We start from the raw sequence: 26,287 nt of genomic DNA on the forward strand, positions 1-26,287 counted from the left end.
AATAAAATAGTTATTCGATAAAATAGTCATTTGGGGGCAAATTTCTCTAGTTTAACCCTTCCTGCCCAAATTGCTAACATGCATCTTTCATAAAAGATGTCACACACACACACACACACACACACACACACACACACCCAGCCCTGTCTGCAGTGCAGAGTCTGGTACACTGAGGATGGTGATGGGACAGTGAGAGAGTGGGAGGCGGGAGATTCTTCTCGCATTTACTGAGACCATCTGCACAGGCACTGTGCTGGGGACTGCATTGTCTTAGTGCACCCTTTCGCCTGGCATGGGGCAGACCCTCCTAGGGGCCTCAAACAGCTCCCATATAAGGGGGCAGGGGGAAATGCCAGGACACCACAAATTGAACTTTAAATATGAAACTGTTAGCAGAGTAATTTTGGCATCAAACCCACTGCATCAGTCAGTCTCCCAACAGGAAACAGACAGCATGTTTGAAATAGGATAATGAGGAGGGTTTATTTGCAAAAATGATGTGGGTGTCAGGGGACCACACGGATAGGGCAGCCACCCAAGTTCAGTAGCAGCCGAGCACTGCCACTGTGAAGCTGGAAGGGATGAGGGAGGAGATGGCCACTGGCCTTCACAGGGAGAGAATGGCACCACAAGGCCACTGAGAGAAGACGTGACCTTGGTTGAGGGACACAGCCCGTGCATGAGGAGGACCTCTCCCCTCTCTCTCCCATCTCCTGTGGGGCTCTCCCAGGACACAGAAGACATTGGATGTGGCCCACAGTGGGCCTCCTGGGGCAGAGGGTGGAGTGGAGAAGGTGACAGGGGTTGCGGTGGATCTAAAGGGCAAAGAAAAGGTCAGTGGCACAGTCTACCCCTTTGGACCCTCAGCATCCACTGCAGACCTTTTTCCAGGTGAAAATCTTGTCTCTCCAACACAGGGGACCTGCAATGTCCCAGAAGCTATCATGTCCTTATAGGGTAATGTTAGCTGGACACACTCCCAGCTGAAATCACTGGTGTTCCTCAAAGTAAAAGGTGAAAGGGAGACAAAGAAATATGACCGTGGGCCACCTGGATGGCTCAGTGGGTTAAGCCTCTGCCTTCCGCTCAGGTCATGATGTCAGGGTCCTGGGATCAAGCCCTGCATCGGGCTCTCTGCTCAGCAGGGGGCCTGCTTTCCCCGCTCCCCCCTTCTGCCTGTCTCTCTGCCTACCTGTGATCTCTCTCTCTGTCAAATAAATAAATAAATAAATAAAATCTTAAAAGAAAGAAAGAAAGAAAGAAAGATGGCTGTGAGTCTCCACCTACGGCTGGCCCCAAGGCCAAGGTAATCCTAAATGTCTTCTTATAGCTCCCATTCTCTGGTCTCTTTCACTTCCGCCAGCACTTTTTGGGACAGGGTTTGTTACTGAGTGGTGTGACTCGAAAATTCCTTCTTGCAGGATCTTAGTCCTTGGTTGCCTTGTTTTTAGGGTTACCCCAGTTTTCCATTACTAGGACTATCAGATTCAGGATTGCTCCAGTCATGCCCCTCATTTCAGACATTGTCCTCGATGCCCCCATTCAGTTTCACCCTTGTGGCCAGATCAGTCCCTCCACCCAGGACTGTGAACCCCTCTCTTTGCCTGTTGGATCAGTGGCATGCGGAACCCCAAATGAGCTAGGACCATTTCAGATTCTGATTCATCAGAATCGTGACCATGTTCCCTGGTAACAACTTTTCTTCTTAGGGCACCAGCAATCAACTCATCCAACTCCGCAATCTCAAGGCAGTGGAGAGATAGGAGGCAAACATTTTTCTAGAGGGTTATTAGGAATAGTAGTGAAAGAGACCATTCTTCCCATCACATAGTTCTTGGACCCACGTATGGCCACTTGGACCCTATATTGGCCACTGGTTTAAGGCACATACTGTGTCTTGTAGGACAGCACCCCAGTCTTGCAGAATGTTGTCTCTCAGTGGAAAATTCCACCACCCCATCAAGCCAGAGTCTCCCAGGAGTCTCAATGAGACCGGGTGAAAAAAATGAATCTCACTGTGATCAATAAACAATACTAGCCACCAGTAGAAACCTCCCTGGAAGTCATGAGAACCATGGTTTTAAAGCAGCACTATTGATCATTATTTTTCACGCCACGACCAAGAAGGGGTACCCTGCAGATGCTTTAGCTAAACAAACAGCTCGGGCCAATCCCAGGTCTCCTCAATTACCTGGTCACAAGGAATACCCTGAGGCCAAAGATGTCTTAGTATATAGTCATCTAGCCACTGCCACTGATCTGTATGTCTCAAAACACTCCATGGCCACTGTTGACCTCAGTAAAGAGGTAAACAGGTACACGGGAAAAACAAGTTTATTCTGGACGAGCAGAGGAATTCAGGACAAGCAAACCGTAGCAAGCTACTGAGGAGTCTGTTGAGGGTTTGGGGTAGGTTGTATTTATGGGCAGGGAATGTAAAGAGGGGTGACCTCAGTGTGAGTCAGTTCAAATAAAAAAAGGACAGAGACCAGCCTTGAAAATTTTCCTAAGCAGACAGCATCGGTCAGGCAGTCACACAAGCAAACCTCAATTCAGCCCACTTTGTGAGACCAACCCCACCTGGGTCATCTTCTGTTCATGACTCTGGCGAAACTTCCCGAGGTGTTTGCAACCTCTAATCCGAGAAAATTCCAAGATTATTTTCTTCAAATCAGACATTTACTGGGGCACCTGGATGGTTCAGTCAGTTAGGCAGCCAGCTCTTGATCTCAGCTCAAGTCTTTACCTCAGGGTCATGGGTTCAAGCCACGCCTCCCCCCCCCAACATCAGACATTTATAGAAAACCAATCCTTTATTCCCTAAGTTTTGTCTTTCTGAGGGCACATGAGATTCTCCATTTTATATCCTCCAGTTCTATTTTATTGTATTTTGATTTATTTAGTTTTACTTTTTAAAGAAGATTTTATTTTACTTATTTGTCAGAGAGAGAGAGCGGGCACAAGCAGGGGGAGCGGCAGGCTCCCACTAAGCAAGGAGCCCCATGGGGGACTCAATCCCAGGACCCCAAGATCATGACCGGAGCCAAAGGCAGACGCTTAACAAACTGAGCCACCCAGGTGCCCCTATTCATTTAGTTATAAGACAAGCTGCTGGTTTACTCAGATTGTTTAACCTGGTGTTTACAGGCTGAAGTTAAAGCTCCAAGTTGGTTTGCGAGTGATTGGTGGTGATAAAAATCATCCAAAATAACGAGTCACGACATACTTGAGCTTTAAAAAGATAATACAGTCCTAAAAATAACAATTCTTATCTTTTAGGAATCAATCAAATTTAAATACAAGTTTCACATGTTCTGTTTCGGTCTCTCTCGTTTTTTGCTCATAATAGTTCTTGAAAACTACCGCCATTACAGGGTCTCTTTCACAGAGGGACTTACCCAGGGAAGCCATCGTCGAGCACCACACACGTCACCACGCTTGATCTCCCACGGGCTCGCTGTCGCCCCATCCGATCGCCACACTCTTCCACCCTTGAGAACATTGTCATTTTCATAACCACTCCCCAGACTCTGGGGTCGGTCAAACCTCAACCCTCTTCCTGCCCCATCCACTCCTCCCCACTCCCACCCACACATCCTTTGTTACAAACTGGTACATGCATCACACAACCTGAAAGGATTTTAAACCTGCCCTTCTGTCTATCAAGTAGCGCTTTAAAAACTTGAGTAAGCATGAAGTCACCCAGAGAACCTGTTGCTTGAGGCAGGTTTTCATGCCCACTCTCAGAGCTAGTTCTAGGTGAGGAACCAGCGTGTCGGTTTATCTTGAATCTTCGACATTTTAATTTCATGCGTCCTTGGTGTGGCCTCCTTGGCTTCACCTTGTTTGGGACTCTCCATACTTGTGGATCTGGATGTCTGTATCCTTCCCCAGGTTGGAGAAGTTTTCAGCTATTTTTCTTCAAACAAGTTTTCTGCCCCTTTCTTCCTCTCGCTCTTCCTTCTGGGACCCCTACAAAGTGAATGTTTACTTGATGCCATCCAAGACATCCCTTAACCTACCCTCATTTTTAAAAATTCTTTTTTTCTTTTCTGCTGTTCAGTTTGGGTGCTTTCCCTAACCCTGTCTTCCAGATCACCCATCTGTTCTTTTGTGCCCTCACATCTGTTGATTCCCTCTTGTGTATTTTGCATTTATTGTGTTCTTTAGCTCTGGTCGGCTCTTTTTCATATTTTCTATCTTGTTGTTGAAGTTCTCACTGAGTTCATCTGCTCTTTTCTCTAGTCTGCTCACATCTTTATGATGGGTCCTCTAAACCCTTTATCAGGTAGATTGCCTATAGCTGCTTCATTTACTTCTTTTTCTGAAGTTTCATCTTGTTTCTTTAGTGCATATTCTTCCAAATTTGGCTCGACTCCTCATTTGACTTTGTGTCTATGAATTAGGTGGGTACAGATACTTCTAAACTTGAAGTAAGGACTTTAATCTTGGGGCACCTGGGTGGCTCAGTGGGTTAAAGCCTCTGCCTTCAGCTCAGGTCATGATCCCAGGGCCCTGGGATCGAGCCCCATGTCGGGCTCTCTCCTTTGCAGGGAGCCTGCTTCCTCCTCTCTCTGCCTGCCTCTCTGTCTACTTGTGATCTCTGTCAAATAAACAAATAAAATCTTAAAAAAAAAAAAAGAACTTTAATCTTGTGTGCACCTGTCTCCTGTGTAGACTCCATGTGCCTGGTGACTTTGGCTGTTTGGCTGGAGCTGTGGCTGGCATGGTCTGGAGGCCCTGGGGCCAAGCTGGTGGGATAGCCGAAGCTAACGTGGGTGGAAGCTGGGGGACCCCCAGGGCTCTCCGTGCAGGGGTGCCCTGGCAGGGCAGCTGGAGCCAAGGTGGGTATAGGCTGGGAGTCCTGGGGTGCTCTGCTCCGGGGGTGCCATGGCAAGCAGTCTGGAGCTGAAGAGATGTGAGCCTGGAGTGTTCTGGGATGTTCTGCACTTGTGTCACCCTGGGGAGGTGGCTGGAGCTACAGTGATTGCTGATTAGGGGTATCCTGGTGTACTGAGCTGGGGATGCCTTGGTGGGATGGTGTGGCCTAGGGGCCCCCCTGGGCTCACTGAGGAGGCAAGCCAGCTTTGGCATCCAGACCCTGCTTCCACCTGTGGGATCAAGGTAGACAGTGGCACTCGCCTAGCTCCTCCAACGGAAAGGAAGTTCTAGCAGCTCCGCCATCTTTCGACAGGGTTCTTGGGCGAGTTCTTTTATATTCCAGTTGCTCTTTTATTCATTTTTATTTTTTTGAAGATTGTATTTATTTGGCAGAGTGAGCACAACCAGGGGGAACAGCAGGCAGAGGGAGAAGCAGGCTTCCCGGGGCTCCATCCCAAAACCCTGGGGTTACGACTGAGCCCAAGGCAGACACTAAACTGAGTGAGCTGCCCAGGCTCCCCATCTAGTTGTCCTTCTAAACCGCAGGTTTTTCTTATGCCCCAAGGCAGGTCCCTCAGCCCTATCCCTCCCCGCCGTAGTTCACAGCTCCGGGCTAGGGTACACTTAACTTGCCTTCTGCTCTCTTGTCCTTCTCTGTATGGTCGCTCTACCTTTTGTTGTGCCGAAGCCGTTCAGTCACCGCTCAGGTCTTCCTCAGGAGGACTTGCTTTCTAAGCAAGTGTAGATTCCATGTTATCTGTGGAGAAGGTGCATTCAGGGCCTTCCCGCATCGCCATCTTGCTCTGGAACTGAGCCCTCCTCCAGTTCTGTCAGACTGAGGCTCTATCCCACCACGTAGGCTCCGTGGCTTGCTGTCGTAACTAACCTGTCTCTGCTGGTTAAGCACGTGGCCTTTGCCACTCAGAGTCTCCATTATCCACTGAAATTAGGATCTCGCTGTCAGCTCCAGTGGCTATGATGGAGTTCTTCAGGGAGCTGGTCACTGACTGAAACCGTAAAAAGGGGCAAGTCTTTCAGTTCTCCCAGAGAGTACAGGCAGGGGACGACGCTGTAACAGATCCATTCCAACGTCCTCGTTACCTGGAGCCTTAGGAATTCTTTCCTGAGGAACTTATGCTGGGGAAGACCTGGCGTTTTCACCTCACTGACTGTAGGCCCGTGTCTCAGTGTCTATCGCAATCACCTGAAGGGCTTCAGACTGGGAGGTCTGGGTTGGGGTCGGTGAACTGCGTTTCTAACAACTTCTGAGGTGCTGCTGGTACTGCTAGTCCAGGAACTCCACTTCGAAGCCCTTAAGAGCCACTGCTGTGGCCACTCACAAGTCTAGGCTTTCATTAGCCAATTTAGCAAACTGCAAATGCTCCTCCAGGCTGCTCCAGCCAAACCTCTAGGGGACGGCACCCGTATCAAGGAACTGGCTGGATCGGGTCTTATATTCCGGCCCCCTTACTCTGATAGACTGAGAAGTCCCTCTCACGTGTATCCCCCCAGGTTCTTGCTGATACAGATTAGCAGACTGTGTAATTCTTTGGTGTATAACCAGGCCTTGTCATTGAGTTATGCTGGGGTCTGATGGTCGTCGGCCATCATGGGCCTAGAGGCAATGAGAGGTAAAGCCTGAAGAGAGTCCTACCTGCTTGTAAGATAATTAGCTATTGCAACTGGCCATTAAAAAGCCTTTGTGTGGGGGTGCCTGGGTGGCTCAGTGGGTTAAGCCTTTGCCTTCGGCTCAGGTCATGATCTCAGGGGCCTGGGATCAAGTCCCGCATATGGTTCTCTGCTCAGCAGGGAGTCTGCTTGGCAGAGAGCCTGCTTCCCCCTGCTCTGTCTGCCTGTCTCTGTCTACTTGTGATCTCTCTTTGTCAAATAAATAAATCTTAAAAGAATCCAAGGTTAGGGGCGCCTGGGTGGCTCAGGGGGTTAAAGCCTCTGCCTTTGGCTCAGGTCATGGTCTCAGGGTCCTGGGATCAAGCCCCGCATATGGTTCTCTGCTCAGCAGGGAGTCTGCTTCCTCCTCTCTCTGCCTACTTGTGATCTTTGTCTGTCAAATAAATAAATAAAATCTTAAAAAAAAAATCCAAGATTAATGGTTTTTTCTTTCAGTATTTAATGACGTTGCTCTACTGACTTCTCTCTTGAATTTTTTATAAAAATCTACTTTCATTTTTATCTTTGCTCCTCTGTATATGTCAGTGTGTGTGTTTTTTGGCTGCTTGTAAGATTTTCCTTTATCATTAGTTTTGAGCAATTTGATTATGTCTTATTATTTTCATATTTCCTGTGCTTAGGTTTTATTGAGATTCTTGGACCTGTGGGTTTATAGTTTTAATCAAATTTTTAAAATTCAGGCCATTATTTCTTCAAAAAAATTTTCAATCCCTTCTTTTTCCCCTCCTTTGAGGACACAGATATTAGGCCACAACTAAAATTGTTCTGTAACTCACTGATACTGTTCATTAAACAAAAATAATTTTTTTTTTTCATTTTGGATAGTTTCTACTGCTATGTCTTCAGGATTACTCATGTTTTTTTCTGCAGTGTCTAATCTGCTGTCAGTCTGCTCTGGTATATTTTTCATCTCAGATATTGTATAGATTTCATCTCTAGAAGTTTGAGGGTTGTTTTGTTTTAACATCTTCTATCACTTAACTTTTGGACTATCTGAAACAGTTACAATTTTTTTTAATGCCCTTGTCTGGTAATTCTAATATCTGGGTCAGTTTTGACTGATGGATTATTCTCTATTATGAATCATACTTTCCTGCTTTTTTGCATGCTTTTTAAAAAACCAGCTGTCAGATATTATGAATTTTACCTTGTTGGGTGCTGCAGTTTTTATACTCATAAATATTCTTGAACTTTGTTCTTGGATAAATTATTTGGAAAGTGTTTCTTTCAGGTATTGCTTTTTAAGATTTGCTAAATGAGACCATCTGTGCTTATTCTATTTTCCACTACTGAGGCAGGACTTTTCTGAGTACCCTATCCCATGCCCTGTGAATCATGAAGTTTTCCAGTCTTCCCAGTGGGAAGAGGCCACTATTCCAGTCCCATGTGAGTACTGGGCATTCTTCCCCCTAATTCTTTTGAGTGGTTCTTTCTTCTGCCTCAAGTAGTTTCTGCGCATGCTTGAGCTGATCTGTATTCAGCTAGATATTCAAGGGGCCCCTCTGCACATTTCTGGAGTTCTTTTTCTGTGCAGTACTCTTCCTCTCTGGTACTCTGTCCTGCAAACTCCATCTGCTTCATCTTTTCAGAATCAGCTCTTCCCTCAGTTCAGTTTGTTGGGCTTCACTTGGGTTTCCTCTCATGCATCAAGTCTGGGAAACTCTTTCAGGGCAGTAAGCTTGGTGATCATAACCATAGGGCTCATTTCATCTTTCTCATCTTCGGGTTTCACTGCCTTTAATTGGCTGATACCCAGTGTCTTGAAAACTACTGCTTCATATATTGTCCATCCTTAGTTGTTTCAGGAATGAAAGTAGATCTGGTTACCGTTACTCCATCTTGGCAGGAAGTGGAAGGCAGTAGTCCTCCTCCTCAACCACCATTGGTATGTTCCTAACTGTACAGTTATAGTTTTAAATTTCTTCTATGTCCTCTAGGACTCTGTACTGGTCAGAATTATATCAAGGAAGGAGAACTACAATGGATATTATGAAAATTTTATTATAGAAATTCTCTTTTACTTCAGGGGTTCTCAAAGTGTGTCTCTAAACCAACATCAATTATCAGCATTACCTGAGAGTTATAAATGTAAATATCTAGGCCCAACACAGACCTACTGAATCAGAAGCTCTGAAGGTGAGACTCAGCAAACTGGTGTTAATAAGCTATCTAGGAGATTCAGATGCATGTCAAAGTTTGAGAATCACTGCTTTACATAATTGGAGGAGAGACTGGGGAAGTAATGGTCCAAATGAGGGTGTTGGAAAACCAGGGGAAGAATCACTAATCAGCCCTCTTAAACATTACCCTGGGTGAACAAGTTAGTGCTTTCAGGGAAATCTGGGAGTGAGGCAATCAGCTGCTGGAATACGATCATAGAATGGACCAGAGTAGATAACTGAAGGCTGTTTTCTCTTCATAATTACACTCTGTGAATTCATAGCCAGGTGGTCTGGCAATAGGTCTAGGGTTGGTGTCATTCAGCAGAACAACAATAAGGAAAAAGAGCTGGGCATGGAGCAAGAACAAGGATGCACAACGAGGAAAAACAGCAAGAGGATACTGGAAGTTTCTGGCAACTGTCACCTCTGACCACGATGACCTTCAGATGGTTAATGCAAGTTGTTTTAGTCCCACCTCCCAAATCCTGTGCAAATTCTCTTTGGGCCAATGCTGACTCCTGCCCAAACAGGGAAGGGGAGTCTGGGAAATGTATGTCTAGATTAGCTATGTAGACAGATTACAAAACCATAAAGTTTCATCCTCTGTTAACCTGACATTTGGTCACATCTCTTTTAACCATATTTAACTCCAAATAAATAGCAAAGTCACGCTTCTGATTAACATACTTCATGGTTCATCGAAAAATCAAACCAGGGGCATCTGGTTGGCTAAGTCAGTAAAGCATTCAACTCTCAATATCTCAATATTAACTTCAATATTAAGTAATGGGCTCAAGCCCCACATTGGGCATAGAGCCTACTTGAAGGAGAAAAAAAAAAAAAAAAAGATTCAGAACATGGTAACCCTCTCCCCCAAAGAGAATACAAAATTCTCAGTTTGCATTATCTTTAAGTGATGTTCAAGCCTTTTCTAAAGTAGGTCAAGACCCCTCTGATCTCTAATAATACTTTTTAAGATTGTCAACAAGAAGAGAGAAAACGAATCAGTTGATACATACTTAATAGATTTGTAAGAATGTTCAATACTATTATACTCATTTCTACAATTTGCCATGTGGTCATAAATGGTATCTATAACTTCTTCCTTCTTCCACCACCCATTTCCTATTTCCTTTGCCCTGTGCAAATGCCTTGGATAGTGCTGATTCCTTGCTTGGTAGAAGGACCTAAACCTTCATTCCCAAAGGGTCTGCGTTCTTACTAGTCCAGCCTGCACTAAGTTGTAGTTTTCCACTAGCTTTTATCACATTTTATTGTAAAATTAAGAGCAGCCTCATGAGATCTGCTACATTCCAGACATACACTCCCTTACCCTCTTTCTGTGAGCACAACCTAATTCCCCCTTTCAAATCTGGATCAACACCAGAAATCAGTCCATTGTTGTTCATTACCACATTGTTCATTACCATAAGCCCAATGTGCCAATCTCAATTTCCATGCTAATGGAACTTAGCCTGCTGAGTTCTCTGGAAGAGGCATTCCTTTCCAGGCAATTAAGACCACTGGACTAGCAGAACCCAAAGCTGCCTTATGACTTGATGAGCCAGGCAATATCCAATATATGATGGGCAATTCAGGTAATTTGGTAACGCTTGGTGGTCAAGCATTCAGTCCTTCCTAAGCCCAATACCAAGCTAGAAACCTTCTCAAAAGGTGAAATACTTTTTCTTCAGGGTATGGCATAGCTTTTCTTCAAAATCCTGAAGGACTGTTGTCATTTACCAAAAGAAACCTGCTAGAGGCTCTATACAAGTATCCCTACCTGCCACAGGTAACTTCATCATTGGATCTGCTAGATCATAAGCCTAAGTGACAAAGCAACCTGTACTGAGCTTGGACCTGTTGCAGAAACTTCTCTTGTTCTGGGCCACCTTTATAAATGGCAACAATTCTGATTTCTCAGCAAATGAGTTAGAGTGACACACCCAAAGTATATATTGCCTTCAAATTCCAAACAGGCTCACTAGGCATTGTCTTTTTCTTAATGCTAGGTGGCCAGATTTAGCAATTTGTCCTTCACGTAAAAAGGGGTATTACAACATGCTCTGGTCCTTCAGATCCCTAGAATTTCATTGAGGCAGGTCCGTGATTTTTTGTGAAATCAATTTCCTATCCTCTAGCATGCTTGAGTTTTACTGAAGCATCCTGGTAGATGCTATATTCTGCTCACCATGTCTATAATATTGTGGGCCAGCAGGATATCCTGCAGAATTCAGAGGTGATCAAAGTCTCTCCGGACCAGCTGGAAGAGTAATAAAGCCTTGATATAAAATGACATATTGTTGGTCCCGATAGCTAATAGCAAATGATTTGTCATTACTATGAGGTTGGTGGGGGAAGCATCAGTACATCAGTAGACATGACAGAGGATTTTTTTCCCAGCGAAGACACACATACCCGGAACAGCAGTTGCAGTGGGTTGAAGTCATCACCTGGTAAATTTATGATAATCCACTATCATTCTCTATAATCCACTTGTTTTCTGCACAAACCAAACATGCGTGTGTTGAATGAAGGCAAGAACAACCAATGTTTCATCTTTCAAGTCTGTCAGTGGCACCAATCTCTGCAATCTCTTCTCTGCTCTTTAGATGGAAAGGTTGAGGTCACGTCCACCTATGTTTTTCATACACAATGTACTGTAGTAAAAGCAGTTTATGACTTTGCTGTAGCTTAGTCTTGAAAACAGACTAATAATCCCTTCGAGTTTTTCAAAATTGCTGTGGCATTGCAATCCATGAACATGGCACCTCTCAATTTCTTTCATCAGAGTTATTTTGCAGCTTTAAATGTTGTGTACATCTTGTTAGTTACACCTATTTCTTTTGGGGTTAGAGCAAAGGGACTGTGTTTCAAGTGTCTGAATTTCTCACTTGGGTCTTTTAATTTCATCAGTATTTTGTTGTACTTAGCGCACAAATTCTGTTCGTATTGTGAGAGTTATTCCTAAGTAAATTCTGTGGGCATGTTCAGTTTACTGAAACAACTGAACAGTTCTGGGAGGTGATTACTCAACAACCCACTCGCATGTATCACAAACTAACATCTCCCCAAATGATTATCTTGGTTTGCTGTTGAGGCAATGAAAACTGAAAAAGTGAAATGAGGACAGTAGGACATTATCTAGAGGATGAGGGTGCACTGAGATGAGCCATCTCAGATTTTACTCAATTGGGCTTATAGGTGTAGTGTTGAGAATGTTCTACTGTCTCACCACGTGAATTGCTTTAGTAAAATATTCTCAAATGCAAGGATTCCTAAATAGCACAGCCTGCTAAGGACATACTACACACACATCTGGAGTTCCAGTGGGCTTTTATTGAGATAAATTAACAAAAACCAAGATTTTATCAACCATTTTTTCTGAACCTTATAAACTCAGAAGACTCTGGTCCATATGTGTACACACAACATAACACATCCCAACAAAAACCGAGTCCCACTGGAACATTTGCCAATTAACAGAAAGCCAATTTTCCCTTTCCCCAAATGTTTTCAAAAATTTGAGTCCCCACTGTTCACTTCTCAGTGGAACTAGTCCCTTGTGGCTAGGGACACTGGAATTCTATCCCATTTTTACTCAACAAAAATACCTTTTTTTTTTTTTTTTTAAAGTTTTAGGTTGTTTCAAAAAAGGGAAGTGACTTTGTTTTCTCCAGGCACCCCTCCCCCACAACCACTGGTTAAAATACAGTAGCCTGTATCTTTAATAACCCAGCCCTACCCCCTCCCTTGCCCTGCCCAGTATTGTCTACTGGAGAATTTAAACACACTTCTGCTGGAATCTGTCAGCTATGGAGGGGCAGAGTCCAGGTGCCAGGCTAGCTCCCTCTAATCTCATTAACTGTTACAGCCTTTGGACACGTAACTCTTTACCCCAAAGATGAGTTTTTAAGATCAGATATTTTCTTTGGAAGTTTTAAAAGCTATCTTTAAGGATATAAAGTAGATCTACAAGCTCACGGAAGTCCACTTAATTTCACCAAAAAGTTGACTTCAGCTCCATGCAGCCAAAAATTTTGCTTGACAAAGGTATTTTGTCAGAAAATGATACCATGGTAACAATTTAGATAGAACATTGAAAAAAGTAGCAAATTAAAACAACATGGCTTAATTCCCAAAAAATTATTTCATTTTGTTACTCATCTATAAGGTCAGGAGTGTGGCTAAAGGCCATTTCTGATGAAGTTTTGAGCTTTCAAAGTGTTTCTAAATCCTTAGTGCAGACACCCTCCCTTTTGGGGCATAGTAACCTCCCTCCCACCCCTACTTAAAAAAAAAAAAAAAAAAAAAAAAAAAAAGAAAGAAAAAAAACAAAAACAAAAAACAAAAACAAAAACAAAAACCCAAGTGATCAGAATGAGATGTTTTGATTCCAACAAATGTACACTCAAAGCTTTGTGCTGAGTTATCTGGTTCTAACCCGAGCAGGATGGTATCAAACACAAAGCACACAGCAAAGGAAAGATGCTCCCATCTCATTCTGAAAACAAATTTTGATAACCAATTGCCTACCCCCCCACCCCTCCCAGCCATTGGGGTCCATCCATATTATGATGCTGGGACCAACTGGAAGATAATTGAGAGATATATTCAGATTTGCTTCTCTCTTACTTCTTCCCATGGAAGATCACTTCAGAGTAAGTTTATTCTATTCCCAAGGGAAGGCCAAGAAAGTTTCTCCACTGGAATGTATGGGAAGATAAAAATAAAACATAGGCCCAGAGGCAGCAAGGTGTGTAACAGTCCATAACCCATTACACAACTACAACCACAGGCAAAACCAGGAGTTGGACATAATTAAAGTATTAAAAATAGGGAACGGTTTCATCCAAAATGAACCACTGGAAAAAATATTACCGTTACTTAAAACAGATACCCAATAGTGGAAATAACACAAAAACAATTTCCAAACAATGCTCCTTATAGGGATGGGGATTTTAAAAAAAAGACAAAAAAAAAAAAAAAAAAAAGAGACTAGGCTTTGACCTAGTCTTTAGAGCATCTTTCCATTTAACAATTCCTTTCAAGAGTCAAGCACCAAAACTGGACAGCTGCCTCTACAGGACTGTGTCCAATAGTGGTGTCCCAGATAGTTTAAGTGCCACTCCTCATCAGAGGCTGTACTTCAGTAATACTTTCAATTAAGTCTGTGCTTTAAGAGGGACCCACAGGCATGTGGCACCAGGCACAGTCTGAGGATGGCAAAGACTGTGCGGTTTGTTTTGTCACCCACACACTCTAGCGAGATATCAAATTGCATTTACAAGCCTTTCTTGCTTTTCTTCTATAATGAATGATCCCTCTTATCTCGCCAGAGGTGGGAGAGAAAGAGAGAGCTGCATCAGTACAAGGGGCAAGATTTTTTTGGTCAAAAGTTGATGCCTTCTAAATTCCCTCCCCCCTCCCCTCCCTGGAAAAAAGTTATTCCTTAATTAGGGCTTGTATTTAGTAACCAACATTGGCTGGGTAGAACATAGCTTGGATACCAAATAAATGAACTTCCTCTTTTTTGGGTTTGTACTGTGCAGCTCTTGCTACAGGTTTTTAAGGAGTTAGGGCTATGTCTGATCAGGAGGCATCTGCAGGATTTTGATCCTAAGGAGTTTTGGGTGAGTCACAAATAGTTTCGCTTAGAACTAGGCAAGAGTCAAAAAAGCAAACTTTGAATAACTGATTTCTTTATCCAGATGAGTTAAGCATGAAAGCATATGCAGGACTTATCTTGTAATATTTTAGGGTTTTAAAAAATGGAATATGGAAATCAAATTTTTTTAATTTTATTTTTTGCCTTTTTTTTTTTTAAACCCTAGATGCCTCCTGATTGACCTAGTACACTGGGTTAAAAGGGAATTAAAAACATTTAAAAAAAAAGTTCACTGGTTTGATTCGTCTCACTCCTTTTGCCTGGAGATCAGGCCAAACATCAAGCATGTTGGGAGGGGCACAATTTAAAGCAACACCATTGACTGTAAAAGCATTTGCCAGCAATTTACAATGCAAAATGACAGAGAATTCTTGTCACAAAGCAAGAAGGATGGCAAGCAGCTTTCTGTAGCATGAAAGTTAACAGCTCTCAGGAGTTGCCCATTCCTGCAAGTTTATGTATCAAGGTGGGCAGAGGGCAACACACAGAGTACAGGAAGTGATCCACAGAAAGTAAGCTCCAGAACTGCTAACATTACCAACGCTGATACTGGCTAATATTCTGAAATGCAAAATCCATGCTTTGTACATATACTGCTCAGACACTGCCACTCAATTGAATTCCACACTGCAAAGGAGATTAATCGTTGTCCCCTTCTGCTGAGCTCAAAAAGTTCCTCAAACATTTTTTAAAAGGGGAGAAAGAAGCAAATCAGAGAGCTCCTCAAAAATAACATCTTGAGTCATAGGTTTTTGAAGTTTCCTTGCTCTCTCTGGCAGGTGTTCTCCAAAGCTATTAGATGATACAGTGTGGTAGCAACAGTGAATCCCAGACTTCTGGGTCCCTCTTCTAACACAGGGTCACCACAGAGGTCTGTACTCTACACGAAGAGGCCAAAGTACTTTTTAGAATTTAGTGTTGCGGAAAACTGAGCCCCTCTCATCTTTAGCTGCTCCCATAATCATTCTAATCCCCTTAATCCCAGCAACCTTCATCCAAAAAAAAAATATATATATATATGTATATATATATATGAACCCAGAAAAAAACTTATTTACAAAGTTTATACAAGTATACACACCCAATTTTCTATGGGACGCGCTTTGCCACAGAGGAAAGAGGGTCAGGCTCCGACACGTCTACACATCAAGTGCCATAATTGCTAATGGAAGCGAATGTAAACCAGTCTTTAGTGTTCTGCTATAGAGCACAAAGGCTTGTCATATGGCTCCTGCAATGATAGACCGCTCTTTCCTTTGGGAGCGATGATGATGTAATCTACTCAGCCCAGAAGAAATTTTTACTTGGGATTGTTTTTTTTTTTTTTAAATACATGTATTTACAGTGCGGATGAACTGCAGCTGCATATCAACTCCTCCACATAAAGAAAAAGAGAATGGTGTTTAACAGTACTAATACGTGTCATCTTCCAGCCCTGGGCTTGAGTATCGGGTAAAAAGGGAAGAGAGAGACTTCAACTTGAAACAAAAATGAAAAGACAAAAGATTTAAAAAGATAGGGAAAAAAAAAAAAGAAAAAAGGAAAGAATTACTATTGTTGACTCCTTGGGCTGTGTCTAAAAGATGATATTCTGAATGGTCTCATAGCATAAGGCACTTCGCACAAATAAGTAATAAGCTCTTCAGGCTTAAAAAACGGATGAGTAATAAGGGAGAAGTTGAAATGCACTCAAGAGTCAGCTGTTGGAGAATTTTGAAATTGTAGACAAGCTTGTGTGTTCATCAAGATTCTTCTCTTTTTAGGGTTTCTCCCCTTCTCTTCTTTATCCTCCTCCTTCCTTGTCCCCCTTCCCCAGAAAACATTTTTTAAAAACCAGCGGTTAGTGCAACTAATGTTCATTCAGCACACAGTGCAAACAAGTGGAACAAAAAAGGTAAATTCCTTCTTTTCAGCTTTTTCTCTTCACCAGTTAAAAAAAGAAAAAAAATGTCTGAGCTCTTTAAAGTCTTCATAGTTCCAAAATAAAAAGAAGATGAAAAACCCACAAAGAGAAGAGCATCCCCCCCAAACGATGTGTCACAGATCCAAACGAGCCTTCTGTAGTTTGTCAAAGCCTAAAGAAAGAAGAAACCTAAAATTAACTTTTGTGAAAACAAGATGAACCAGGATACCTAGGTTTTCACAACTCCAATCCAAATGCTCTCTCTGTAGTGGCTTCGACTGAGCCTCTGCCTGCTGTAGAATCCATTTAGGATTAAGGAATTTCTGCTAGTCATTCCAGAAATAGAATGAGAACCTGAAAGTTCTGATATCCAAAACAAATAAATTTTAAAAAAGATTTTTTTTTTAACTTCCATAAACTCGACAGCTTGCCAGGGTATGAGTAAACACTGGCTACTTTTATGTTTGAGGGTTTTGCTTGACATTTTGGGGGCTGGGGGGAAAAAGAAACTAAAATGGAAAGAGTAACAGAATCTTAAGAGTAACATGTAAATGGGGTGCCTGGTGGCTTCATCGGCTATCATCTGACTTAGGCTCAGGTCAAGCTCCTAGGATCTTAGGGTTCCCGCCCGGCAGGAAGTCTGCCTGTCCCTCTTCCTCTGCCCCTGCCTGTGCTCTCTCTCTCAAATAAATAAATAAATAAAATCTTAAAAAAAAAAAAAAAAGAGTAACAGGTAAAATGCTCACTGCTAATTTGGAAATCACCTTCTCTCAAATAAACAAAGCTTCATTTTCCTTAGAAAAAAACTACAAAAACAGCCTGTATTCAGTTCTGCTGAGCCTTCTTTTGAGCATTATTACCAGAGTCCAACAGTCACCAAACAATAAAAGGTAAGGATGGTGCAGGAAACAAGAGTGGGCATTTAAAAAAAGACATCCTCACAACCTGATTAAACATTTGGCAAGGAGGCACTGCAGATAATTAACCTGATTTATTAAGACGCCCAGCAGAAATTAAGAGTGACGCTAACAACAGAGAAATGACTGAGTGATAAAGGAAAAGACAAAAAATATTTTCATATTCAGACTGATGACAAAGATTCTTCTTTGCTTTGTTTTGAAAGCCTGGATTTGTCTCAAGTACTGCTCACGTTATCACATTATACAAGAAAACTGCATTTAAGAGCAGAATGTAGGGGTGCCTGAGTAGCTCAGAAGGTGAAGCGTATGCCTTCAGCTCAGGTCACAATGCCAGGGTCCCGGGATAGGGCCCTGCATCTAGCTTGCTTCTCCCTCTCTCTGTCAAATAAATACATCAACCCCCCCAAAATAAAACAAAAAACAAACAAACAAAAAAGCAGCATTTATGAATTCTCTAATGGGACCACAACTTCATAGAAGCAATACATCCAGTTTACAGTCATTTATGCCAACAGGTGTTCTACCCTATCACTGCTATTAAATTTCCTCCAGGAAAGAGGATCTTGATTTAAATACTATGCTCACTTAGCTGTTCTGTCAGGTACGCACATGCTTGTTAAGGTTTCTCGTCTTCTACAGGCTCGCTGTGGTATTCTGCCACATAAAGGCTCTTGTCAATGTTGCTTGGGATCGGTTTAATTTCTGTTCCCAGCTGCTCCTCAATACTTTTCAGGTTGAAGCGATCATCATATGTGATCAAGTTGATGGCTAAGCCAAGATGACCAAAGCGACCTAAAAATGAAGAACATTTTTTAATTAATAAAAAATTGAGTTAAAATAGGAGAACTGATGTGGACATACAAGTCTATTAGTGGCAAAACCATACAGGACTGATGTTTTTGTTCAGTGCCATTCTGAGTTTATAAAACCGCTTCTCATGATAAGGACTCCTCATACACACATTACATCTTTAGGTTTCACAGCACAAATAGTCTACTATTACTCCTTTTTCATTTCATTTTTTTTTTTTTAAGATTTTATTTATTTATTTGACACAGAGAGAGAGAGAGATCACAAATAGGCAGAGCATAAGGCAGAGAGAGAGGAGGAAGCAGGCTCCCCGCTGAGCAGAGAGCCCGATGTGGGACTCGATCCCAGGACCCTGAGACCATGACCTGAGCCGAAGGCAGCGGCTTAACCCACTGAGCCAACCAGGTGCCCCTATTACTCCTTTTTCAAATGACAAAACAGATACTCATCTGTGTCAAAAGTTGCCAAAATATGTATTCTAAATAGTAGTTACAGACTGCACCACCTAATGAGAAAAGGATCTCACTTGTGAATTTTGTATCAATTTAAGCATACAGTAAAGTTATTTTTTCTTAAATGCTCCAGAAGAACTGGGTATTGGTCTTTTTTTCTCTTTTGATATTTTATTTATTTACTTGAGAGAGACAGAAAGCATGAGAAGTAGAGGGTCAGGGGGAGAAGCAGACTCCCTGCTGAGTAGGGAGGCCGATCCCGGGACTCCAGGATCATGACTTAAGCCAAAGGGAGTCCCTTAACCAACTGAGCCACCCAGGGGCCCCTAGGGATCAGTCTTAAAAGAGCATCTTCCTACCCACTCACCCCCCCCCCAAAAAGGGCATCTTCCTTTTCCTCACCTGATCTTCCAATACGATGGAGATAGGTCTCTGCCAGCTTTGGGAAGTCAAAGTTTATTACCACATTCACAGCTTGTATATCAATACCTCGGGTAAACAAATCTTAAAAGAGAAAAAAAGAACCTCTATTATATCTTTCAATTTAAGCATGTTTCTTGGCACCATAATACTCTTTAACACATATTTCTAGGTGCAACCTAAGTTTTAGTCACTTCACTCAGTAATTCAAGTGCACTTGCAAATTACTAGCATTACCTTTCATGAACATTATCATAAACAACTTTCTGCTAGCAAGTTACCTTTCCCAGTCCCATAAAGTTTTTAAAAATGGTTAAAGTAACTGCAAATCCAAGAGGTCAGAATGACTGGTAAACTATAAACTCCTAATAAGTCTCAGAAGTAATTGTCCTTTCATCTATTTTTTAGTATGTAATCTAAGATTAAAATAGATGGAAAACTTTGTTGTGTAACCAAGAATACCTCAAAAAGACGATGTAATCCACTCATAGTAATTATTTGTACTTTTTGAATTCATTCATTTCCTCCTCCTAAGTGATTTACAAGACTGAGGCAAGCACAAGGCCACCCCTTCTCTTTTCTACTCCCCACAATAACTATGCTAATTTAGGCTCTGAAAACTACAAGTAAAGACAATTACGACAGACTAACAGCCAGGTTTCAAGGCTTCTATCAGCTCCATACTCCAAAATAATCCATTGCGGTGACCAGTTCTTTCTAAAATACTGCTTTCAATGTATAACTCCTTCCTTTAAACTGCCTCTGGATAAAATTAAAATTGATATACAAGGTCCTCCACTCTAAACTCTGGTCCTATCACAGTTCTCAAACACATCTCTTCCTCAAACCTTTCTCTCCATGAAATTCATCTACTTACCGTTCCTTAAACATATCTTCTTGAAGCCCTCAATGGATTATATTTATGCCAGTTCCCTAACTTAAAACTCCTTCCTGCTTCTTTTTTTTTTTTTTTTTTTTTAAGATTTTACTTATTTATTTGTCAGAGAGAGAGGAGCGAGAGTGAGCACAGGCAGACAGAGTGGCAGGCAGAGGCAGAGGAGAAGCAGGCTCCCTGCCAAGCAAGGAGCCCGATGTGGGACTCGATCCCAGGATGCCGGGATCATGACCTGAGCCGAAGGCAGCTACCCAACCAACTGAGCCACCCAGGCATCCCAAAACGCCTTCCTGCTTCAAGTCTAAAATTTATCTAGTTTACAGAGCGAGTTACAATTCTATCACTTCCCAGATCATCACAGCCCGTTAATTTCCCTTCCTATGAAAATTTAGGATTACTTACTACACATACCTCACATTTGCAAATTAGTATTACCCCTTTGTAGATCCAGCCGAAAGCCTGTAAATCAGGTTTTACTGCCACAGGACCATGCCCATTTGCTCATGTACTGTTTAAGGGTGCTTTTGAGATGGAATGGCAGAGCTGAATAACTTTTAACAGAGACCAAATGGTATATAGAGCCTAAGATTTCTACAATCTGGCACTTTAAAGAAAATGGTTGCAGGGCCCGTCTTCTTAGTGTTATCTTTTTTATCTGATTAAACTAACAATGATATTTCACATGAACTTATTTATACACCTATGTTATTCAGTACTTATTTAATGACATACTAAATACCATTCTGTTTGCACATTCTAAATTTGCTTAATTCAACATATCACTGATGAACTAGTTCCTCTTCTACAGGCTCCCTAAGTGCAGGGAGTGTGTATTTAAAAATCTTTAATTGTGTTAAAATATACATAACATAAATCTGAGGAGTAGCTGTATTATTTTTTTTTTTTTTTAGCATCAAGCTAACTAAATTATCTGGCACAGAGTAAATAAATATTGAGTATCAAAAACTATTTTTGAATGAATAAACTACAACAGATTTTTGTGCAGAGTTCACTTTAAGGCATTCCCATTTTACAAATTAAAAAAAGGCATAAAAGAAAAGTATGACTTGTCCAAGGTCATACAATTACAAGTTAAAAGGGTGGGACTTGAACTCCAATTTAAAATTCTAGAAGTCTAGTATCCTTTCCACCAAATCAGGTATTTTATATTTGAATACTTTAATACAAAGGTTACAAATGCTGTATTAATTCATAGCTGTATTAAGTGTCCTTTTAGATATAAAAAGCAGAGAAACAAGATAGACTAGAAACACTCAGAATATCAGACAGCCCTGTTTTTTTTTTTTTAAATTTTAAGACTTTATTAATTTTTTTTTTGACAGCCGGAAATCGCAAGTAGGCAGAGGCAGGCAGAGAGAGAGAGGGGGAAGTAGGCTTCCTGCCAAGCAGAGAGCCCGATGCAGGGCTTGATCCCAGGACTCTGGGATCGTGACCTGAGCTAAAGGCAGAGGCTTTAATCCACTGAGCCACCCAGGCGCCCCTCCTGTTTTGGTTCTTATAAATTAGCGAATTCAATATTCTGCTAGTATAAATTTGAAGTTTATTTCTATAGCAGTGTTCTTAAAAATCCAAACTGTGTAATCTAAAATTTTGATCTGGGTGCTAGTAATATGGGTATGTACACTGAATATCCTTATAATTACTGTATTTCTGTGTACACATCAACTAAAAAAAAAAAAAAAAAATCCAGGCTCTTCTATCCACCCAGAAGCTAGCCGAGATGATTAATCTCATACCAATACTAAGATTGCATTTCCAGTGTAGAAATGGGAGGATACTCAATCCATTTGTTCTGTCTGATCTGACTGACCACCTGCCTCCCCAATTTGTTTTTCATGTACTGAAATACACCAAAATACAGACTAGGCTGTTTCTGGCAAAAAGTTTAAAAGACCACAGTAAGTAACTTCCAAAATATAGTTTCTTAATGTAATTTATTTTGCACATGGTACATATAACTCATTCCTATATTCAGAAAACATGCAAATTCCAAAACTAGCTTAAAAGACAAAGCTGAGTGCCAGTAACAAGTATTCTGCAGTTTCAGATAACAGAAACTAATTTCAGGAATTAACTATAGCTCATTCTCAACTTCAGAAATTCCAGAAATGGCATAAGGGTGAGCTGAACTCTTGTCACAGATTCTGCTGGGAGATATGGACAGAGAAAGCAAAGGTGAGCCAGGAAAAAACAATGTGTCAAGGAAATACTTACCAGTGCAAACAAGATTGCGGCATAAGCCATTTCGGAAATCATGAAATACACGATTTCGATGTTCCTAGGAACAAAGCAATGCATCTGATTTGTTTAAAAACTCATACACACAGCCCTACATTTCTCATCACTAATTTCTCTTATCCGAAGTTTTGCATACCCCAAATTTATAAAAATGAGAGACAAATTCAATTACCCCTAAGTTAAAAACAGAAGGTAAAATAAGTTAATCATAAATTAGTCTCCCATGGGAATTAATAAACAACTAAAATATCTACTGGGGCGCCGGGGTGGCTCAGTCAGAAGCATCTACCTTCAGCTCAGGTCAAGATCCTGGGGTCCTAGGACAGAGCCCGACATCAGGCTCCCTCCTCAGTGAGGAGCCTGCTTGCTTCTCCCTCTCCCCACTGCTCGTGCTCTCTAATAAATAAGATCTTAAAACAAAACAAAAACACCTACCCATATCTTTATTTAGCATTTATTTAAACTGTTAAGAATATTCTTATCCTTTTTGCTGAAGTGAATTTTAATTAAAGTGACAACTCTCACCATCTTTTTGTAGATCCATTTTTAAAATGTTTCAAACAGAAGATGACAGAAGTTTGACCCAAATACTATTTATTTTACTGTATGCAAAAACAAAAATTTTCCTTTTTTTAAAATTTGAGAGCAAGGGAGCATGCAGGGCAAGCAGAGGGAAAGAATCTCAAGCAGATTCCCCACCAAGCATGGGGCTCGATGTCACCACCCTGAGACCATGACTGAGCCAGAATCAAGAGTCAGATGCTTAACTGGCTTAAACCATCCAGGAGCCCCAAAAATGTACTTTTCAATTAAAAAAAAATGAAAACACATGCATAATGATTCTAGCACAAGTGACAAATCTAGAACCTGATAAACCGGTCTTTCCTTTCAAAGCAATGTTCTTCCATTCTGAAATAGTCTCTACAGCTTAACACTTTAGTTTTCTGTAACAATTTCTATTATTAGAGTCTACATGGTGGTATCTGATCCATTATCAAGCTCCTTTGAAAACCAAAGATGAGTTAACTCAAATTCTTAATCTGTTAGTCTACAGAAACCGTTTCCACAAAATTTCAATGTTTAACTACCACACACAATACAAATGTTTTTATAGTTTTGAATTTATTTCAATTGCTAAATCAAGTTCTGAAATCTAGAGAGACTGCATCCTAAAGGCAAATAAAGAAAAAAAGGGCTGAAGAGGTACATAAATTGAAAATCGAGAGGAATGCTGTCCAAGAGAACCTCCTGCGTAACAGGAATGTTTTGTATCTGTACTTTCCAAAACCACAGCTGCTAGTCACATGTAACATGGCACTTAAAATGTGATTAGTGTGACAGAGGAACTAAATTTTAAATTTCATTTAATTTTAACTCACACTGCCACATGAAACCAGTGGTTACTGTATTAAACAGTGCAAAACTACATTACTAAGGAAAAGGAATAAAATCTTGTATTTCTATTATGCTTAACAAAATACTCACATTTATGAATTATCTCAATCTTCCTAACAACCTTATGAGCTAAGAGTATGTTTATACCTATTTTATAGCTAGAAAACTGAACCAGTGGTTAAAATGAAAGGTCCTTTGCCTACTAAGGAATAATTTATTCTTAAACTTAGGGCATATGGAGGAGCATTAAAACAAAAATCCAAGAAATACTTAGAAAAAGATCTTTTAAATCCACACACGGAGTTCTAGTTTTAGACTCACCTGCCTCATTTTAGCATGGATATAGAAGCAAGAATAACCCAGTTGAGAAATCTTCTTGGCTAGCAATTCAACTCGCTGAGAGGAGTTACAGAAAATGATCGACTGGTTTATCTGAAGCTGAGCATGGCGGGGGTGGGGTGGGGTGGGTGGGTGATAAGAAAGAAAAACAAAAACCTTCATCTGCTTTGCCAAATCTTGAAAATATTGACTGACAAATGCTAAAAACATTATCTTAGAATCTCATAATACAAGAGAGATGCAAAATATCATAAAATGTAAACATCATAAATATTACTCATTTACTTAACAGTTGCAGGTTAAGTTATAAATTTATTGTAGAAGAGTATGCATATTAAGAGCCACGTAACTGCCAACATGACCGAAACATTCAATTCTCATTATCTGCAGTTATTCTGTTCTATAAAGTTCCTACAGACACTGAAAACGTTGACTGTAGAACCACTGCTCCTAGAGAGATACAGGGAAAGGTTCCTGAGAGCCTCTAGTCACAACTTTTTCATCAATTAATCAACAGATAACATTGTTTTAAAGTGTGTTACTGTTCAAAGCACCTTATTTATTTGTGGCCAACAACACTGTTAACTCCTATCTATATAAAGTTTATCTTAAACACATTTTCTCTGCAAACCAATCTTCTAGTGAAGAGCACTAAGCTTTGGAGCCATTTTAAACCAGGAAATAAACAAAAAAATCAAACCAAACCAACCCCCCCCCACAGAAATGCAAAAAATGTGGCACAGACTGTGAGAAAGACATTTGTTTATGAGAGCTGAAACAAGAAGGCAGCATGTCACTTTGTTCAATCTCAGCTGGGAATATGCACAACAGCTGGTATTTCCCATAGTGTTACTAATATTCACAAAGGACTTCAAAAGCACACAAGTATTGATTGTAGGGTTACAAATTTTGGCATGTAGCTGAATTCGCAAATACAGAATATGCAGATAATGAGGACTGACTATAATTAAGGTCAAAGCATTTTAGAATTTAATTAAAAATGTCTTTGATATCAGTCTATCATACAGTATCAACTTTAGATCAACAACGAAAACTACCTTTTAGGAAAAGCTATGGACTATTTTTACACTGAAAATGGTGGGAAAACAGACACAACTGTTTTTTGGGGGTTAAGTAATGGGTACTATTCAGCAACTGAAGCCTGTTACTTACCCTGGAGAAAAGTGTGTTGAGGCAGTGTACTTTTTGGCGCTCAGTTACATAGGCGTAGTACTGGGTTACTCCCTTCAAAGTTAGTTCCTCCATCAGGTTAATCTCATAGGGTTTCTGCAAATGGGAATTCTGGAAAAAAAGAAGAGTCACATAATTTAAAAAAAGCAGAACATATCTTTTTAAACTTGAAATAAATCCCTCAACATTTCTGATCAACTCGTGCTTAAAAGGCATGCAGTTTTCTTCAGAGTGTAAGTAATCCATGATAGTAAAAATGTTACCATATAATAGAAAATCTAACATTCAGATACGTAGCTAAATTCCTATTTTGTACTTTGTATACAGGATTACATTGTAATCAAAATTTATCCAGGATCAATGGCTGTATGTCAGCATGACACCAAATGCTAAGAAAATACAGAATTTAATCAAATTACTGTTTTAAAAATATTAATTATGCAAAACTAACCTTAATTCAACAGCTGGCAGGAAAGCCAAAAACCTGAAATAATCAGCATAAACTGGTAATAAGATGTTGTTATGAATAAAGGTATACTCATGGGGAAGAGAACAGCACTGCTTCCTAGTACAGATTTATACTCACCATGAATTTCTGTACACTAAGAGGGAAAGTAGCGGAATATAATAATATCTGTCTGTTTTTAGGTAGCGTGAGAATAATATCCTCCATTATCTGCACAAAATCCTGTGACAGCAACTTATCTGCCTGCAGTGCAAAGGAAAGACAATTTCAAAAACAATTAGTGTCCAAGGTCTTCAGTTAATAAGGCATTATGCCACAGGAGCATTCATGGAATATTCCTGGTTGTGAACAGTACTCTAGGACACTCCCTACTCCAAAGGCACCAAGACACATTTGCAGTGATTCAAAAGAGGGAAAAGCTATTAATACCATATTCTAGAAGAAAGAGAAAACTCTAGACAGATAAAATCCTTGTTCCCCTAACAAAATTTTAATGTGATTTCCATGAGAGGCAATACTTGGCTGAGAGTACAATCTAGAGTCAAACTACCTGGTCTGAAATCTTGTCTTCTTCACACTTATTAGCTATGTTGACAAGTTACTTAACGACCAAATACTTAGGTTTCCACAGCTTTAAAATTAGCAGTACTAACTGCTTTATAGGGTACCTACCTTACAGGGTTGTTGTGAAAAGCAAATGAAGAAACATGTATAGACTTAGTGCTACACACAGTGACTAACAAACATTATCTCTCGTTACTCAAAGATAAAAAAACCGGTCTGAATTAGACTATGATTAACCTGATCTAGTTATCTAAAACATCCGAAGAGGAAAAT

At 40.8% G+C, this 26,287-nt stretch overlaps 1 protein-coding gene across 5 annotated transcripts in view; it reads right to left on the bottom strand.

Annotated features, from left to right (window-relative positions):
- Positions 1 to 12,051: 12,051 nt before the first annotated feature.
- DDX6 (DEAD-box helicase 6) overlaps positions 12,052 to 26,287 on the bottom strand; it is a 33,071-nt gene continuing 18,835 nt past the window's right edge. For all 5 annotated transcript variants that reach the window (XM_044257974.1, XM_044257972.1, XM_044257971.1 and 2 more), the window contains exons 8-14: positions 25,571 to 25,693; positions 24,967 to 25,095; positions 23,776 to 23,892; positions 22,036 to 22,099; positions 18,888 to 18,989; positions 17,833 to 18,015; positions 12,052 to 16,475 (exon numbers count right to left, since the gene is read on the bottom strand). In XM_044257974.1, the coding sequence (XP_044113909.1) occupies positions 17,840 to 18,015; positions 18,888 to 18,989; positions 22,036 to 22,099; positions 23,776 to 23,892; positions 24,967 to 25,095; positions 25,571 to 25,693 (711 nt within the window). In that variant the 3' untranslated portion in view covers positions 12,052 to 16,475; positions 17,833 to 17,839. The remainder of the gene's footprint in view (positions 16,476 to 17,832; positions 18,016 to 18,887; positions 18,990 to 22,035; positions 22,100 to 23,775; positions 23,893 to 24,966; positions 25,096 to 25,570; positions 25,694 to 26,287) is intronic.

Source organism: Neovison vison, chromosome 7 (genome assembly GCF_020171115.1).
Source record: "Neovison vison isolate M4711 chromosome 7, ASM_NN_V1, whole genome shotgun sequence".
NCBI classification, from domain to species: domain Eukaryota; kingdom Metazoa; phylum Chordata; class Mammalia; order Carnivora; family Mustelidae; genus Neogale; species Neogale vison.